The sequence below is a fragment of the Siniperca chuatsi genome, linkage group LG17 (genome assembly GCF_020085105.1).
Source record: "Siniperca chuatsi isolate FFG_IHB_CAS linkage group LG17, ASM2008510v1, whole genome shotgun sequence".
NCBI classification, from domain to species: Eukaryota; Metazoa; Chordata; class Actinopteri; order Centrarchiformes; family Sinipercidae; genus Siniperca; species Siniperca chuatsi.
In genome coordinates this window covers 25,613,122-25,632,481 of record NC_058058.1, presented here as the reverse complement: position 1 = coordinate 25,632,481, position 19,360 = coordinate 25,613,122, and the positions used below count along the sequence as shown (strand labels likewise).

Sequence of the window (19,360 nt, the reverse complement as noted above, 5' to 3'; positions counted from 1 at the left end):
AATATACATCACAAATATTTATCAAATCACTCGCTGTCTTTACAAACACACATGTTCTCTCTTTTTTCTAACTGGTGGTATGCTTCCTCAATAGTAGCTGGAGACCTCAACTGTTGTCTCCACCGTCTTGATAGATCTCACAACAAATCACAATCCGACCAAAAACTAGGCCAGTCTCACTTAGTGAGTTAGATTTACTTGACACCTGGAGAATACTGCACCCCAATGACAAAGAGTTCTCCTTCTATTCGAATGTACACAAGACCTCATGCAGAATTGTTTTTTTTCTTTTTTTACACCTAAGGCGTCACTAGAAAAAGTGATCCCTTACTCAGCTCTCATGCTCAGCAGAGCGACAGCGCGGAAGTTGGAGATTTAAAAAATATTTGTTAAAAGATCCCACATTTAGGAAACATTTTAGGGAACAGTTCCAATATGTCATTATTGATGCAACTAAACTGCTTTCGAAACCATTCTTACATCGAACGCTGAAAAGTCACTATTCTTCTGTAAACAAAGAACGTACATTCAGTATGGAAATAAGCAAAATATATACCTTGCAAATCTAGTATCTAGCACCACAATAAAAAATATCAATGCCACCTTAAAGTCATTTTATGAAGGTTTATACAAGTCTGAGACCAGTGATATGTCTAAACATAACGGGCAGAATTTTCTTTTGTCAAATTTTGACTCACCGCGTATGTCTTCAGAAGAAAAAGAGCTACTGGATAACCCCATTAGCCAAGTGGAAGTGGTTGCCTCAGTAAGCGAACTTCAGAACAATAATGCCCTTGGGCCTGATGGGCTAATGGCAGAGTTTTATAAAGAATTCAAAGACTGCTTAATAGTGCCACTGCTTGCTGTGCTGACTCAGTCTTTTGAAGAGGGTGTACTTCCTAGTTCAACAATGAAGGCTTGTTATTTCTTTGATTCACAAAAAGGGTATACCAGCAGATGAGTGCTCTTCTTTCCAACCAATTTCGTTATTAAATTTAGACAGGAAAGTATTGGCCACGATACCAGCACAGAGTCTCTAGGATGTGTCACCACTGGTTTTATAAAAGGAATTAATTCATGCAATAATATAAGGCAGTTGTTAAATATAATACAACATGGTGCTAAGGTAAAAAACAAGGCATTGGATGCAGAAAAAGCTTTTGATAAGATAGAATGGCCATACTTATTTCATGTCCTTGCTAACTTTGGACTTTTGATAGCTTGGCGAATGTGTGTGAATGGGGTGAAAGTGACATGTAGTGCAAAGAGCTTTTAGTGGTTGGAAGACAGAAAAAGGTGCGTTATGCTGCTCCAAAAGGGGGCTAAGCGGCACAAAATATAATTGTACGCTGATGACATATTACTCTACCTATGTATCCTTCCAGATCTGTTAACCAAATTTTTGAGCTTATCTGTATGTTCTCTACATTCTCTGCATATAAGATTAACTACTCAATGTTGAGGCAATATCTCTCCTTTCGATGGCCTCCATCAGGATTTACTTATTTAGGCATCCACATTACCCCCTTTTTACCTGATTTGTATAAGGCCAATTTTACTCCTTTAATCTGGCATATTAAGCAGGATCTCACTCGTTGGTCCAGTCTCCCTTTGGGTGGAGGGTACACCTATTTAAAATGAATGTTCTGCAACGCTTATTATAGCCATTTCAAGTGATCCCTATATTATTATTGTGTAAATCACATTAGAGTTGAATAGTGCTCTCATAGCCTTCCTATGGCGAAACAAAGGTTAGAGAATAAAACTGGACCGCCTACAGCTTCTGCTGGAGAAGAGCGGTTTAGTTGTTCCTAACAATAAACTGAGACTCTCATGTCTCTGCAGATATATTCGAGACTGGTTTCAAGAAGACCCAGAGTGTACATGGCTTGAAATTGAATCAGATTCGGTATCCCCTATACCTCTGCAAAATGTATTGTACACTTCCAGGAAATAGGTCAGTTTGGCTGTTAAGGGTAACGTCCTTTTACAAAATACTAAGCTTGGAGGAGGAGGAACTAGGAAAATAGAGGGCTTGGATAACACTACATCCCCACTGACGCCCTAATACTCTAATCCAGATTTCACCCCTGATCTATAGCAGTGAAAGAAAATACATCTAAAATTAAAACAGAATGGGAGAATGACTTTGGTGTTGAAATTGAAGATGAAGAGTGGGATGATATGTGACTCATTGACATTCTTTTTTTTCCTAGTGTTTCCCCAAACAGAGTTAGTGGGTGGGTTGCCCACCAATCTCATCAACTATCAGTCAACCCACAGACTGGCCCGAGTGATCCTTCCTTAAATGCGTATGCAATGAGGAGAGAGACGCTCAACATTCTGAAATGACACATGGTGCAGCTACCTACACAACGTGTTTGGGGCAGAATCCCTCACATCTGCCCCTGAAAAACCACAGCAAAAGCCTTAGTAAATCTGGCCCTTAGTTAATTAAGGTACCAGTGTCAAGTCCATGTAATTTGCAAACCAATACATTAGTATAATCCTACAATAATAGGCCACATTCTGCATTAACTGCCCAATTCAGAACTGTAATGACAAAATACCCCTGCCTTCTCTTTTCGCTGTCACCAAAATGCCACGACGTAATCTCTGTAGGGGACCGGATACAGCATGACACATGAAGGGAAAAGGGGATGTGGGTTGTGCTTACCTGTGTGGATTTATCTTTCATACAAGATGGGTAGTGCGTATGGGGGTCACAAGGCCACTGCCCAGTGAGGTAGGGCCCAGTGATAGTGCCCAGGGAGGAAGTCCGCCAAATGGCCCCCAAGCTCTGCACCTGCTGGGATTTTGTCCTTTCAACTGCACAGATAAAAAGACAAGAAAGAGATAGAGCAACATTAGCTCAATGTAATAGGAACACTAGTAGTGACATTGAATTATCACCACGTTCTAAATCAGTTACGCTGTGTGCAACTTTTAGCTCATTGTTTGGGTATTGTGGTACATTTCGAGCAGACAACATTTCGAGCAGTCATTTTCTGCAAAAAGCTCTGGCTCTGATAAACCCACTGTACACTACCTGCCCAGCACCAAACTGCAGACAAAGTTAGCACTAGCTGGTGAGTATAGTTGAACACTCAACAAGCTAAGGCCCTTCTCCACTGGCTTCAACACTCAGCTGTGGTGATGGTGTGCTGTCCTGTCATTTGACCTAACTAGTGATATTACATTCGCGAAGGATCAGATTCTTGTCAATGGCTCTTTGATAAGAACAAAGGGAACCGAGTCATACTTGGTGAGAGCCGTTCTTTTTATCGTTGTGCCCAAATTTCACTGCCTGCCGTAAATCGATTCTCCTTTACGTGACTCTAGGAACCACAAGTAATCCTGCATTCTGGGAGCGCAGTGTTCTAGTGGGGTAATAAGGTACTATGAGCTCTTTAAGATACGATGGTACCTGACCATTAAGAGCTCTGTAGGTGAGGAGAAGGATTTTAACAGTGTACCAGTAACATTACCACTCTAGTCTATGACTCACACTGCGATAGTGGGTCCACTTGATTACTATCCCAGCGTACGCTGGTGTCGCATCAGCTGGGCAGAGTTAAAAAGTTTTCTAATATTAAGTGTTGCATAAATTACATTCAAGGCAACTTTATTTACATAATATTTCATACAGAGGGTAAATTAAAAGTAGCAAATTCACTGACAAAGCAGAGGGATATGGTGTCACATTGTGTAATGTTTATAACACAGATCACTGGCAATATGAGTAATTTAGTGCTGCTAAACCTAGTTCGCACATGCGAAATTAAGTTATATTGATGATATATATTAATATTAATAAACTAATAATAGGAATAATAATGATAGGAATAATACTGATAGTAATAATAAGACAAGATAATAATAATAATTGTAGCAGCAGGAACTTGGGGGCAGTAGGTGGCTTGCAATCACAGATCCAGACTCTGCAGCTCTGGAGGCAGAAATACCTGCTGAAAGCGACAGAAGGAGAGAGGAGACAGAAGAGAAAGATACAAAACTACGGGAGAGAGAAAACATTGAGTTAGTAACATGCATTAATGGGATAAGAATGCGTACAGATGAAGAGGAAATGGAAGGGAGAAGTGCATCATGGAAGGTCTCCTAGCAGTCTAGGCCTATAGCAGCATACAAGGGATGGTTCAGGACTCACCCAAGCCAGCCCTAACTATAAGCTTTATCAAAGAGGAAAGTCTTAAGCCTACTCTTAAATGTGGAGATGGTGTCTGCCTCCCGAACCCAAACTGGGACCTGATTCCACAGGGGAGGAGTTTGACAGCAGAAAGCTCTGGCTCCCATTCTACTTTTGGAGCCTTTAGGAACCACAAATAACCCTGCATCCTGGGAGCGCAGTGTTCTACTTGGGTAATACGGTACTATGAGCTCTTTAAGATACGATGGTACCTGACCATTAAGAGCTCTGTAGGTGAGGAGAAGAATTTTAAATTCTATTCTGGATTTTACAGGGAACCAGTGCAGAGAAGCTAATATTGGAGAAATATGATCTCTTTTCCTAGTTCTTGTCAGTGCATGTGCTGCGGCATTCTGGATCAACTGGAAAGTCTTAAGGGATTTATTTGGGCAGCTTGATTATGAATTGCAATAACCCAGCCTAGAAGTAACAAATACATGCACTAGTTTTTCTGCATCATTTTGAGACAGGATGTGCCTGATTTTTGCAATGTTACTTGGGTGAAAAAAAGGCTGTCCTTGAAGTTTGTTTCATGTGGGAGTTAAAGGACATGTCCTGATCACAGATAACTGAGGTTCCTTACGGTGGTGAAGGAGGCCAGGGCGGTTGCCATCTAGAGTAACAAGGGGCCAAGTCCAATAACTTCAGTTTTTTCAGATTAACATAAGAAAATGTATGGGCCCATATCCATGCCAACACAATGGAGGGTGTAAAGAGTACACATCAAAACTGCATTACTGAATTATCCAATGAGATATAAGACAGCCTGTTAGCCTTGTAATTCAAGTTCACTGTAAGTATCCACCAAACAACCACTTAATTCAAATGTTAGTCTTCTTCTGAACATAGTACAGGAAATAGTATTTCTTTATGTATCCTTAAATGAATATTAAAAATGTTACTGGAGAATGCAAACAAGTCAACATCTGATTAACCACTAACCACTTAAAGAGAATGGATCTGCAATTGTTTTGACCATAGCATTCTTAGTATTAAATGTAAATGCAAGACCACTCTAGTACCCTTTGAGCCCTTCAGCATCTTTGCTTGGTTTTCATCCCATCAATTTAAAATTCTTAACGGTTTGAGTGACTCGGAGTTCTGACACCCGGTTGGAAAAATACACAGATTCATTAAGCTCCAACAACTGCCCAACCCTTCCATCAAAATAAACATGAGTACAGTTCGAGTCACAGACAGCATTGTCCTCAGAAACATGCTCTGTGGGAAATGTTTTATAATAGCCACATTGTCACACTCTGAGGGCAAAAGAATAATGACTACATCGACCAATCCTATGCATGCTCACACATGATGCCTCATGTGGCCAATGTTCCTGTTGTAGTCTGGTGTCTTGGCTTCTGGACCAACAATAGAGAATCCTATTAAACAAGTTAGAGGGCTGGTACAGTCAAGAGACTAAATTAGACTTGGTCGTGATCTTCCAAATACGTTAAGTAGCTCAACAAGGTACCAAAGAGTTGTATCACAGGAAGAACCTCTCTCTTCGTCTCTCTTCTCTTTTTTGTGTTAGATCCTCTTTAGAAGGACTTTTTAGACCAGTACTACAGTGAATCTACAAAAACTATCTAGCACAGAGCACCCAGGCCACCATAGACATGATATTGTTTTAATTAATTAAGCAAATAAGCTGTCATCAAGAACAGGCTGAGTATCTGAGGCTAGAAATAATATTTTTTCCTCATTTACGTTTGTATAGGGATTTGTTACAGAGCAACAATCAATGTGTTGATTTTTTGTTCTGAGTTGTTCTTTCTTAGTGGCACTATTAATTTTACTGGAGAGCCTATAGTATGTTCACGTTCAAAAAGGTTAGAGTTATGATTTGAGACAGTTTTAATAAAAGCATTTATTGATTTGAATCTTTACTGGGGCTCTCTCAGTGCAGTGAAGCCTGATGTCACCCTAGTCCTCAGAACACATTGTGGTGCGGGCAGGCAGTTAATTCCTTTCACCTTGTAACTGAGGTGTAAATCATCCCTGATTACACAGGCTGTAGGGATACACATTTGTGGTTACAGCACCATGGCATAAGGGTAAATACAGAGTTACTAAGACACTGGTTAGTTAGTTCATCCTTTATTTAAACAGCTAGTCTCAATGAGATCAGTATCTCTTTTTTAAAAGAGACCTGTGTACAAGAAAATAAATATCTAATTAATTTGAATAAGTGCATGGTAAGGCAGCCCTAATGTGAAATCACAGAGATAATACTATTTATACTGTGAATAAAAGAGGACCCAAATTAGACTTTACTTATTGTAGGAGCAGATTATTTGGTATCGCTGGAAACAACAGCGTCAGGTCTTGGTCTAAGATAGTCACTATGAGTTCACTATGGTCTCTAGGATTTTAGGTAAGCAGGTCAGCTTTGAAAGTAGAACAAAGTAGTAATACATCCTGAGCAGCATTCTATAAATTTGGAATTTTACTATAAGTGTAATTTTTACTGAGTGTAAGGTTGAAAGCATGAATGAGTTTTGCTGTGGTTATAAGAGCACTGAGGCACAGTAGGAAAAAATCTAAATGATACTCACCCACAGAATTCCTAGAATTTAAACAGTTCTTCATCAGTTTACTATCAACCTCATTGTGACTTAGAGGCCTAAGGAAACGTTGAAGAACAGATTGGCTGTTTCTACAGATTGGGTAAAATAATTGATGGGTGTAGTAAACTCCTTATCAAACAAATGGCAGACAAAAGGAAATGATAGTGAAGTCACTTATCATGAAAGATTCTAAAGGAAAGAGGCAGTGAAATTATTTTTTTGAGTTAATGTCTCTGAATGCCCACAAAGTGGTACACATAGGAGTCTTTCCCATCTTTACCATCCATCCCATATGATTTAAGGCATCAGTAGCCAAGTTTCTTTTATCTTAAATTTCTTTGCATTTTGGTGTACACTACGAAAATTCATGCTGCATTAGATTAGACAACACTCACTGGATTCCACCCATAATACTAATGAAGCAGAGTATTAAATAGTTTTATTTTTTAACTATTTCTATGAAAATATATACTGTTTGTGTGGTGTAGTCGACTAATTCCATGTAAATGACAAAGTAGCGTAGTGAATGTAATAACACATTCTATGATCAGTCTGCAGCTGTGGAGGACCAGCACAGTTTCAGCTGAGCAGTTTAGACCAAAAGGTTCAGACAACACGTTAAGTGAAAACAGGAAACTATGGTATAGTAAGTATGCTGCAGTAAGTCTACAGGGGAAAACCCAGTGTTTGCCTAAAATGTGCAAAACAGGTGTAGATGTAAATGTAGTCAACTCTCGAGCAGACAACTACCAAGTTTGGGGGACATGGGCTGGCACATAAGTGCGACCTCATAGAGTCACAAGTGTGGCTGTAGACTCTACTACTACTTTCCTGAAACTTGGCACAAGTGCAAACTCCTGGGGCAAACACAAAAGGGTGTGACAAAATACATTTTTACAAATTTGGTCAGGCAAGCATCAAGATGCCCAATCAAATGAGCTCCTATTATCCCCTTTAAAATGTGCACACAGATGAAACTGACCACAAGGAGGTAAACTGAGAGAAAAAAAAGGTCACCTACATAAAGCCCCATAACGTTCCAGAACACAAATACACAACACATACATTAATATACATCACCATAAATATGCTGTTTATGCTGCTTTTTTGTTGAATTTATGTTTCGGGATACACTAAAATTCCTGTATGTGTGTAATGTTAGGCCTACATGTGCAATAACACAAATATAGTAAATAATAAAATGTGTTTTCATTATGACTATGGACCTAATTTTATCATTTAAGGAACTGGAGAGGGTGTGTTCAGTTTGAAGGATATGCCTCCAAGCGCAGAATAAAGCCACCACTGCAAATATTTTAAGATCTGAATCCCAGAGACAAAACTGAAAAAATGCTGTAATATTTCTCTTGACATCACAGAAAACAAGACTAAGAGTCAACAGCAATGCTAGCGACTCTGAGTCTGTACTTGCGGGTCGTTCATACATACAGACTCAAAAGCTGGGACAGCAATAGTTAGTAGTTATTCATTGTGAATGGGACCTTGCACTGCAGCCCAGCGCAGCCCACTGAGCTACAGAGATTTAAAAAGGGGCAGCGCCATTACAAGGGAAAGTTCCCGCTCAGGAGTCATTGTTGTATTAAAACAGTTTCATCAACACGTAAGCGAAGGTTTAAAAAAAGACCGCAAACAAGGCTATTCTGTACTCAGGCAACAAACTGTGCAACAGGAAATTAATTACTTACTCGTGTGTAGTATGGTGGTTACTAGGGATGTGCACAATTAGTCACTAGTCGATTAAACGTAGCTACCCTCGCTTAGTCGGCACCAGAAATACTTGTCGGTTAAACTAATTATTAATATTTTATTAATGTACAAAGCTGGTTAACTGTTATGCAGCCGCCTTGGTTCTTGGAGTCAGAAGTGACCACATTTGGATGAGAGGGTGGAGCTAGCTAGCTTAGTTAGCAAGGTGCATCCGAAATTCACGTTAACTGTGATAATAATTGGCATGCTAATTTTGGCTTGCAAAAAACAGGCTTAAAACAAAATGTACTTACTGGAAAAACTTAACAGTCAACTACTTAAGAGTGTCTTTTAGTACAAATGAAGTCCGAAAAGACGTTTTAAAGGCGAGCAAAATGTTATAATTAACTGTCACAAAGTGAAAACACACTGCGAAAGGGTCAAAGTTCTTAGAGGAAAACACAGACAGCCCCCAAACAAGTTCACAGCTAGTTAAATGTACAGAGTGCAGTGGATACGCATTGCCTCTATCCAGATTGACATGTCGCTGTGATAGCAACTTGTCAATTTGTGTGTACATATGCTAAGACAATGTCGGACTCCGTAGTTTTCGCTGGTCCCCTGCCAAACCTGACCAGTGATGACATGTTTAGCCACATGTCATCATTCCACCGCTGGCTGTCAAAGTGGTGTCCAGCAAATGATGTAGACTTTGTAGATAATTGGTGGACTTTTTGGGGAAGACCTGGTCTGATTAGGACACACCATTCATCCAACTGTGGATGGAGCAGCTCTCATATCTAGAAATCTGGCCAGGTTTATTAGTGGACCTAAACCACGACAACCTAGAGTTGAGACCAGGAGGCAGAGTTGCAGTCCTACACGCTTCTCTACGCTTCCAGAACAGTTACCCAACCAAAACCCCTTAGTGACGGTATCTGCCCCCCCGACCACTTAAATGAATTAAATAAAAAATTTACTGAAATGGGGTTATACATAAAAACCTAAAAATTACCAAATAGCACAACAAAATAGAAGAATTAAATGTGGACTCTTAAACATCAGATCCATGTCATTTAAAGCTATATTAGTGAACGATTTAATATCATATTATCATATTGATCGAGGAGGTGGAGTTGCAGCCATCTTCGAATCAAGCCTATTAAATCAACCCTAAACCTAAACTAAAATATAATTCATTCGAAAGCCTTAGTCTTTCACACCCAAGCTGGAAACATACAGCCAATTCTATTTGTTATAGTGTACAAGGCTCCTGGGTCCTTATTCTGAATTTTTATGAGAGTTTAGTCCTTAAAACAGATAAAGTAATAATTGTATGTGACTTTAATATTCATGTGGACATCAATAATGATAGCCTTAGTACTGCATTTACTGTATCTCATTATTAGATTTGATTGGCTTCTGTCAGAGTGTACATAAACCCACTCACTCACCCACGCACTAAACATTTAATAGCCTTTCCACAGAATCCTTTTATATGGGACCATTATTTAATAACTTTTGAACTCAAAGAAGGTTACACAAAACAAAGAAGGTCAGCTCCATGCTATAACCCCCAAATCCACAAATTAAACAAACCCAGGTTTCTTTTCAGCACTGTAGCCAGGCTGACAGAGAGTCACAGCTCTATTGAGCTATGTATTCCTATAGCCCTCAGTAGTAATGACTTCATGAGCTTCTTTAATAATAACATTTTTGTTGACAAAATTCATCATGTCCTGCCCTGGCAGGCAACGATTTATCCTTAAAGAAAGACCCCAAGAACAGCTGTAAAAAGGGTATATTTAGACTGCTTTTCTACCATCGACCTTCTCCAACTAACTTCATCAACCTGTCTGTTAGACCCCATTCCAACTAGGCTGCTTTACCCTTAGTTAACACTTCTTTACTTGATATGATCAATCTGTCTTCATTAACAGGCTATGTACATAGTCCTTTAAAGTAGCTGTAATTAAACCTCTACTTAAAAAGCCCACTCTCAATCTGGGTTTTTTTAGACCTATATCTAACCTTCCCCTTCTCTCTAAGATCCTTGAGAAAGCAGTCGCCAATCAGTTGTATGACTTTCTAAATAACAATAGTTTATTTGAGGATTTTCAGTCAGGATTTAGAGTGCATCATAGCACAGAGACAGCGCTGGTGAAAATTACAAATGACCTTCTAATTGCATCAGATAATGGACTTGTCTCTGTACTTGTCTTGTTCGATCTTAGTGCGAAAAACTAGTTCATACATTTGTTACTTCTGGGCTGGATTATTGCAATTCCTTATTATCAGGCTGCCCAAATAAGTACCTTAAGACTCTCTGGTTGATCCAGAATGCTGCGGCATATGTACTGACAAGAACTCGGAAAAGAGATCATATTTCTCCCATATTAGCTTCTCTGCACTGGCTCCAGAATTTAATTTTAAATCCTTCCCCTCACCTACAAAGATTTTAATGGTCAGGCACCATTGTATCTTAAAGAGCTCATAGTTATTACTTATTGAGCTTATTACCCCACTGCGCTCCCAGACTGCAGGGTTACTTGTGGTTCCTAAAGTCTCCAAAATTAGAATGGGAGCCAGAGCCTTCAGCTATCAAGCTCTTCTCCTGTGGAATCAGGTCCCAGTTTGGGTTCGGGAGGCAGACACCATCATAAGACTTTCCTCTTTAATAAAGCTAATAGTTCGGGCTGGCTCAGGTGAGTCCTGAACCATCCCTTAGTTAAGATGCTATAGGACAACACTGCCAGGAGACCTCCCATGATGCTCCTCTCTCCTCCATCTGTATGCATTCTTATCCCATTAATGCATGTTACTAACTCAAATCTTCTCTCTCCCGTAGTTTTGTGCTTTTTCCTCTCTCTCCTCTCTCCTTCTGTCGCTTTCTGCAGGTATATCTGCCTCCGGAGCTGCACAGTCTGGATCTACGATTGCAGGCCACCTACTGCCCCCATGTTCCTGCTTAACACCCGCTACTACAATTATTATTAGTCTTATTATTATTCATATTATTAGTCTTATTATTATTCATATTATTAGTCTTATTATTATTCATATTATTAGTCTTATTATTATTCATATTATTAGTCTTATTATTATTCATATTATAATGTATCATTATTATTCATATTACCAATACATTATTTTAAAAATAATTTGCATTGTTCTCTCTCTCTCTCTCTCTCTCTCTCTCTCAAAAGGAAGCAAGTCCTTGCTCTTGGCGGGAATTGCTGGGTCTCAAAATAATAAAGTATACGGTCTAGACCTGCTCTATAGGAAAAGTGCAATGAGATATCCTCTGTTATAAAGTGACACTATATAAATAAAATTTAATTGAAATTTAATTATTAGTAGTACTTTTGGTACTTTAAGTATATTTTGATGCTAATACTTCTGTAATTTCACTTAAGATTATGAATGCAGGACTTTTACTTGTACTTGTAACAGAGTATTTTTATACTGTGGTATTGCTACTTAAGTCAAAGATCTGATTACTTCTTCCACCACTGGTGGTTGTGGAGGCAAATCTGTTTGTTTGTCTGTATGTTTGGACTTCCTCTGTAATATTTGTTTTCAGAGCTACAAGTCCATGAAAAACATTAGAACAGAGCGTATCAATCTATTCAATATTATTTATATAGCGCCAATTCATAAGAGTTAGTTATCTCATTGCACTTTTCCTATAGCGCAGGTCTAGACCGTACTCTTTATAATATTTACAGAGACCCAACAAATCCCACCATGAGCAAGCACTTGGCGACAGTGGCAAGAAAAAACTTCCTTTAAGAGGCAGACACCTTGGACAGAACCAGACTCACTGGTGGTAAGTGTTGTGTTCGTTAGAGTTGCTCAGAGCTTGTCTGGACTATGAGTTAATTCTTACCTTTGGATGATACTGAAAACCTTTGTGGGATAACAAGGTCATCCAGCATGACTTTGAGTCAGATGACCATCTCAAACCGCAGGGAGACACTCCCACCAAGGACTCATACATTATTCATAAGCTTCTACTTAAAAGACCATTTCACAGTTTTTGCATCTCATTTCTATGTACAGAATTTGTCACTGTATGTCATACAATATTACATTGTCTTCTCTTGTTTTCTCACCCCTGCACAATAAATGGCAGTAAAAGGTTTATAGTAAGGTGGGCTGAGTTAAAGTTCTTTCTTCCTCCTAACAGGTAATGTTGTGAAAATTATAGGGTCAGTATCACTCTCTAATGACAGTCGAACACATTAGCCAAGATGAAGTCTTGTCATACCAGCATTTAAAACAGCTAAACTTCCGGTTAATGGAATCACAGATTCACTTGCGGAGGTGAATTAAATCAGCACGACTGTTTCATGTCCAGTTCAACTGTAGTAAACTTTGCACTGTTGGTATGATAGCAAACAGTAAGTGACATTTAGCAAGCTTGCTAGCTAGGAAAGCTGTGGTGATTGACTAGCGTCAACATCTTCCCAACTGGCTAGTATATTAGACATTAGCTTGCCGGCTACAGTAGTTCACCAACTAGCCATTCCACTAGCCAAGAGACAATCAAAAAATATTCAGTTTACTACCAGACAAGACTGACAAAAGATAGTAGATATTCATTTTTGTGAAGTTGGAAACATGTTTTACTACAAAATAAATAAATAAAACACTTTAACAATCAATTGATTATCAAAATAGGTGCAGATTCATTTTCTGTCGATCGACTAATACAGTAATAATTTCAGCTCTAATTTGAACCCTGTTCCGAAATAAAACAAACAAAAAAGCAGTGTTCGAAATAAGATGAAGAGCATATTTTTTTACTGGCCAAAATAATCAATTGCCTTTTTGTGTCACATATACATTTATTTCGGTACATTTCATTGAGATAATAAGGTATTATGTTGAATACAAACTTAAAGAGGCCAGAGCAAAATTTGAAGCACAATTTCAACGGTTAATCAATTTAAGCCTGAATACAACTAAAGAAGTCTTGATCTCAAAATTCTACTGAAGTATTTGCTATTATATGTAGTTAAGGATCAAACATGGTCAAACAGGTCAAACTCTGACACAGACAGCAGAGGACAGAAGCAGCGCACGGTGAATGACATCACAGCGCGGTAGAGACTCTCAGCATGGTATTACATGACTATTTTGGTACAGACATTTACCCGCCAGTGTGGCCGATAGCCTTCCGAGATTTACTCACCAAACGGAAAATCTACCCGCATTTGGTGCTTGGCGGGTGTTCCTTTCAGACCCTGCAAAAAAGTCTAAAATATATTTGAACCCCAAATCCAAAAAAGAAGAAAAGTAAGTCTAGGCCATTGTGCACGTACGTATATACGCCAGCCTTCAACATCAGATCACCTGTGCAACACCAACCAGCTTTATCCTGCACTTTCCAACAAATCTGATGAAAACTGATGATCTTATTCCGAAGGTTCTTGAGGATTAACCTAGCCAAGTGTAATATTGAACTTAACACTATTTACACCTCTGTATTTTTTAAGCCTATATTTGTTTACATTTTGGCAAAGCTGCACTGTGGAAAGTCATGCTGAATTAGCTGCAAGCAGTTCCCGTTTGCACTCTAACCATGAATGTACAGACATCAATCACTGGATTGCTTTTGATACTGAAAAAAAGCATCTAAAAATGATGATTGTGAGGCTGGGTCTGTTTGTAGGAACTTTGCTGTAAGGAATGTCTGCTTTTATATGATTTATAGATGTTCATCCTCAATGGACATTGAAGATACTGAAATCACTGGAAAGAGTGAGCGATTCTTGCACTGTGTCTATGATGTGTGTTTAAGGTTCAGATCAATCAAAAAAAAATAAAATAAAAATATTACTGCACAAATTTGGATGCCGTTTGCAGCTGTTCATAACGCATTATCTGCTGATATCCAAATAATGTTCGTATTTGTTTCCATCCCTAACCAAGTGAATGCAAGTCATTACTCCAACCAACACTACAGCAGGTACTTTCACTGATTAGTTCCTCTCTAGCTGAAGGAGTGCTAATTAGTGAAATCACAATCACCGGCTATGGTCTTTGGCTGAAATGAAAACTTGCATACACTCTTCACTAGCCTTACATCACAGTTTCCCTTAGTGCCTTACAATTTGTTTTTAATCTACATAGTCAATGTAAATTATTTATACTATACTTACATTTTGTGGCCAAAAATGTAAGTGTAGTTCAATTCCTGTCTAAGTCTACAAGACAATGTTGTGTGTATTGGTGGATTTTAACTTGGCTAGAAGCGTTTCTTGATCTAAGACTACAATGTTTAAAACTGCATTAACTGAATTTTTGGCCACTTGGAGGCAGCGAAAGAAGCTGTTAACACATCTGCTGTCATATTATCACCTCATAAAGTTATTATTGCTAACATGTTAGCAAAGAGTTGCCTTTTTACACATCCAGCAGATACAGAGCAAAATTAGCATTTGTTTGGAGTCATGTTTGTGTCCAACTACTGAAAGTAAGTCCAATATTCAGTCTCCTTTTAGCTCTGGTTTGGTCTCCACCAACTCTTGAGAAAAACATCTGGCTCTTCAGCTGCTAAACGCTCCACTATGTTCACCAGCTAGTCACTAACTTTGTCTGTCTGCTGTTGGTGCTGTGCCAGTAGTATACAGTGGGTTTATCAGAGCTTTTTTTCTGCTGAAAACAGCTGCCTGCTGCTGCTGGAAACGAGGTTGATGATAGCAGTTTGTGGCCCGTAAAACCAAAACAATGAGCTAAAATATGCTAAAACGCTCCGTAGAGCTGAGGGGAACTGGAGCATTGGTGATAATTCTGTGTTGGTCCATCACCTCGAGGGACACCTTTCACATTACACACAGCCATTTGATCCATTGTAAATATATAAAATACTGATTATTGCAGCTTTAAATTTTGTATAGACCAAAACATGTTTAACATACCTGAAGTTATTAATTACTACCACAATAATATCTAAATAGACGAAAATGTCAATAGCAGCATGAATATAGCGACTCAATTTAGACGGAATGTTAGTACATCTGTCTATGTAATATGGCAGACTGACTGGCACTAGCTGCCTTCCGTCTGCTTCACATAGCCACTGTCATTGTTTAACAAAGGCCATCAAAATGAAAGTTAGCCATCTCTGTGTGTTTATGAGTTGTTGGCAGGGGTCCAAAGCACCATGCTCAGTGGCACCCTGGCTTGATGCATGCCCCACCTTTGGCCACCCCGATCAAAATGGCCTGGACACGCCACTGCTACCAGCAATGATATGGAAGAGTGGAAAGATGCAAAGTCAAGCGCACAGCCTGTAATATCTCTATCCAGAACAGGTCTAAAACATTAAAGCTAACAGCTCTTCAACAAAATATGTAGGAACCATGTTGTAGCCATGACACATGCTGGATTGCAAAAACACCATAGCTATTTAAGTGTGTTTGTTAGGTACTCTGTATTCCTGTTTTTAGACAGACATATATTCATGTTTGCCAAACAGTATTTGTATGTGAATGCGTGCAGTTGCAGACGCTGGCCTGCTTGCCCAGAGGGCTCTGTTTATGTCTCACAGACTGCTAGGCCCCAGTGTTGCCATAGGAGCCATAGACCGACCAGCTGACGACATCCCTTTTTTTCCGTTTCATTGATGGTAAACAACCTCACAGTAACCAATTAATAATGTGCTTCCAGTGTTCACAGCGGATTCTGAAAATATGGCTAATCATTCCTATCATGGAGATCTGGGAGCCCTGTTTATCTTCGACAGAGTAGCTGCATCATTACTACACAGGCATCCGTGTCCTGACATATTTACCTCATCATAGCAAAGCTAATGCCAATGTAATGTAAAAACAACTGCATTAGCTAATATCAAATTACTCCGATTAAATCGCCATCGTAGCACACTGGAATAATACACCAAAACAGCCTAAACTGTGGTGTGCTAAAAATACTACTGATATTGTTATAGAAATTGGAACATGTTTGCGGGACCTATTGTGGAAATATAGCGATTATATGCATCACTCTAGATACTTTTAACGTCAAGCATCGGATCTCTAAGGTATTATGACCCAATTAGAAAGCTAGCCAATTAGCCTAGCATCTCGCCCCGAAAAGGGTAACGTTAGTTCAATCGTAGTTACAGAGAACGGCTCGCTAAATTGAACCTTGCTATGGAAAACTCGACAATTTTAGGTGGTCTGCCTGGCTTATTGGGAAAGTTATATAGGCTTAATAAAATGTCACAGCCTTTGTCCGAATGACAGCCTGCTTTACAATTCGGTGTACATCTAATTTACAAAACTGCGCTCATCTGAATTAAAATCTAATATTTTGAGCTGCTTCGCCTATTATTTCCACTAGCTTCTCTAACCAAAACACAACGTGGCGTCTGATGGCGAATTGTGGGAACAAATATTAAAATTAAGATTGTATTTACATTTAAATGTTGGACTGTGGACGATACGTACGCCGAACATAAGAGTAGCGTGTAACTGTTCGGAAAAATTATTAGTTCTCATTTTTAAATGAACGTATCGTGTTCATTTATCGCCGAAACCATTCAATTGTCAGATTTCTAAGGTAGTTTGGTGTGACGGTCGCTCCATGGTAGGCAAGACGCCACTTAGCATTAGTTAGCACCAAGCTATCTTAACAATGATGGGTACATTAAGGATAACTTCATTTACTTTAAAGGACGAAATTACCTTTGGAAACAGGCGAGTAGGGAGAGCGTTCTGGTGAGCTCCTGCTGTCCGGCGGTGACAGTCTCTGCCTGGGGACCAGCCTGCCGTCCGAGCTGCTTCCACCCGGGTTGGCGGGACTGGAGCAACGGGACGTCGTCGGTCCTGTGTTGCTCCCGGCTACTGAGAAGGAGAAGGAGGAGGAAGCGGAGCGGGTTGGGCTGTGCTGTGCTGATTTCCACGCAAAAGCTGGTACGGCACCGTGGCGCGGATAGGCTGCAACCGGACCGTGGTGGTGTCGTTGCTACAGGAAGAGCAGGCGGCTGCTGGGGAGCCGCTGTGTTTAACTCGCTGCTGGGAAGAGCTGGCTACTGCTGTTGATACTGACATGCTGAGCCACGTTCAGCTGATAAAGCTGATAAAGTAACAGTATGAGTGGTAAGAGTACAATATCCTGTTAAATAGCTCATAACATAACTTTACGGTTTTGTTTTTCAGCTGTACGCTATCCATTTTAACACATTTTGCCAGAGACCAAAGTTTCTGAAGTTAATTCAGGAGGTCCAGTCCCAAACAGTCTTCACTTTACATTTCTGCGATACTAGCAACGAGAACTCCAGAGTTAGTTCCGTGTCGAACAGCACACCTGTGCTGTTAACGGGTTATTATCGCGTTACTTAATCAAATTGGTCACTGCTGTCTCTCTGACAGAAGCGCTGGACCGCGGGTGGGCGGGACCACACCACTGCCACTACTTGAATGGGTTGTTCATTGGATGTATGGAAGCTTTAACCAATATAAATAAGCGGCAGGTTAACCAGAAGGGATTTCAGGGTCTGCTATTGGCTGGTGACCACTGCATATGGTGTATTTCAATTATGTGCGTATTTGATGTGCATTTAAACGGGATATAACATCATAACTTGTGTAAAATTTGAGTCATATCTAAAGACAAGGTATGAAATGTACAGAAGTGAGTGACATTTTTTTTCTCGTTTTATAGCAGAGCATAAACAAAACTATGACCCTCACCTTTTTTTTTTTTCTTTATACTCAAAACATAAATATTTCTAATTTTACAGAGATTAACACTGCGAAAATTGGTAGTTTCACAAGTCAAACTATGTGAGATGGTGTGTTAACTGATGGCTATACATCCGAACATGAGCCTATAACATTACCGGAAACCATTTTCTGTTCCTTATTCATTCTGAATAAAGAAAAAGGAGAGGTCACATTCCAGACGTGGGATAAAGTCATTGTTTTGTAAATCGCAAGTAAGTCTCAAGGCTTAGCTATAAAATCCAAAGTCATGTCCCAAGTCAAGGCTGGCAAGTCCCAGCAAGACAGGTAGGTCCCAAGTCTAGTCCTGTGTCAAGAACAAGTCCCAAGTCAAGTCTCAAATCAAGATAGTTAAGTCCCAAGGCAAGAACAAATCTCGCATTAGGACTATCAAGTCACAAATGAAGGCTAACAAGTCCCATGTCAAGTCCAAATCCTAAACTCTGCACCCTTCACCAAATGCAGTAAAACTAGAGCACTGCCCGTTCGGAATTGGCTGATTGCTTGGCTCCTGGTATTGCTGCTTGCAGCGTTGTCATGGGGCGTGCCAAACCAAACACCGGCTCTAGATAAGGCCATTCGCGTTTTCTGCGGCCGCCGTAGTTTCTCCCACACGCTTGGAAGGGGAGGGCGAGGCGAGCGGGACACAAATGGTTGCAAACTGCAATTTAATCGCTAGATGCCACTAAATCTTTCACACTGCTCCTTTAAAAGAAAGCTGATCCAGTGTGCCTTGGCATGTTATTCGTGGAAATGTTTTGCATGTTGCCTTCTGTTTCTTGCTGACCACAACCACAGGGTAAAGAAACCGCAAGTCATCAGAGTCATGACGAGTTTGACTTGAGTCCAAGTCATGTGACTCAAAACCGCACCTTCTACTAATCAGTCCTAATAAGGTAACAAAATGATTTCATGTGATCATAACCGATGACAAAACATTTCCCTTAAGTTAAACAAAGCTCTTCAAAATTATTTTGAAAGGAAGTTGCCATCCACAGTCGCAACCAACTGAACACATTCCCAGCATCAACAGCTGCTGAACAGTTACAGGGAATAAGATGGTTCAGAGGAAGATTTTAGTGGGAGTTGACGGATGGCTATTCGCTTCTAAAATACAACTTGAATAACTTCAATATTGAAGT

General features: G+C 39.7%; 1 protein-coding gene across 1 annotated transcript in view; it reads right to left on the bottom strand.

Annotated features, from left to right (window-relative positions):
- Positions 1 to 17,868, bottom strand: part of glcci1a (glucocorticoid induced 1a) — a 56,121-nt gene extending 38,253 nt beyond the window's left edge. Inside the window, 3 exon segments of the mRNA XM_044171043.1 lie at positions 2,678 to 2,829; positions 17,181 to 17,391; positions 17,394 to 17,868. Coding sequence (XP_044026978.1) covers positions 2,678 to 2,829; positions 17,181 to 17,391; positions 17,394 to 17,546 — 516 coding nt within the window. The 5' untranslated portion in view covers positions 17,547 to 17,868.
- Positions 17,869 to 19,360: the final 1,492 nt, after the last annotated feature.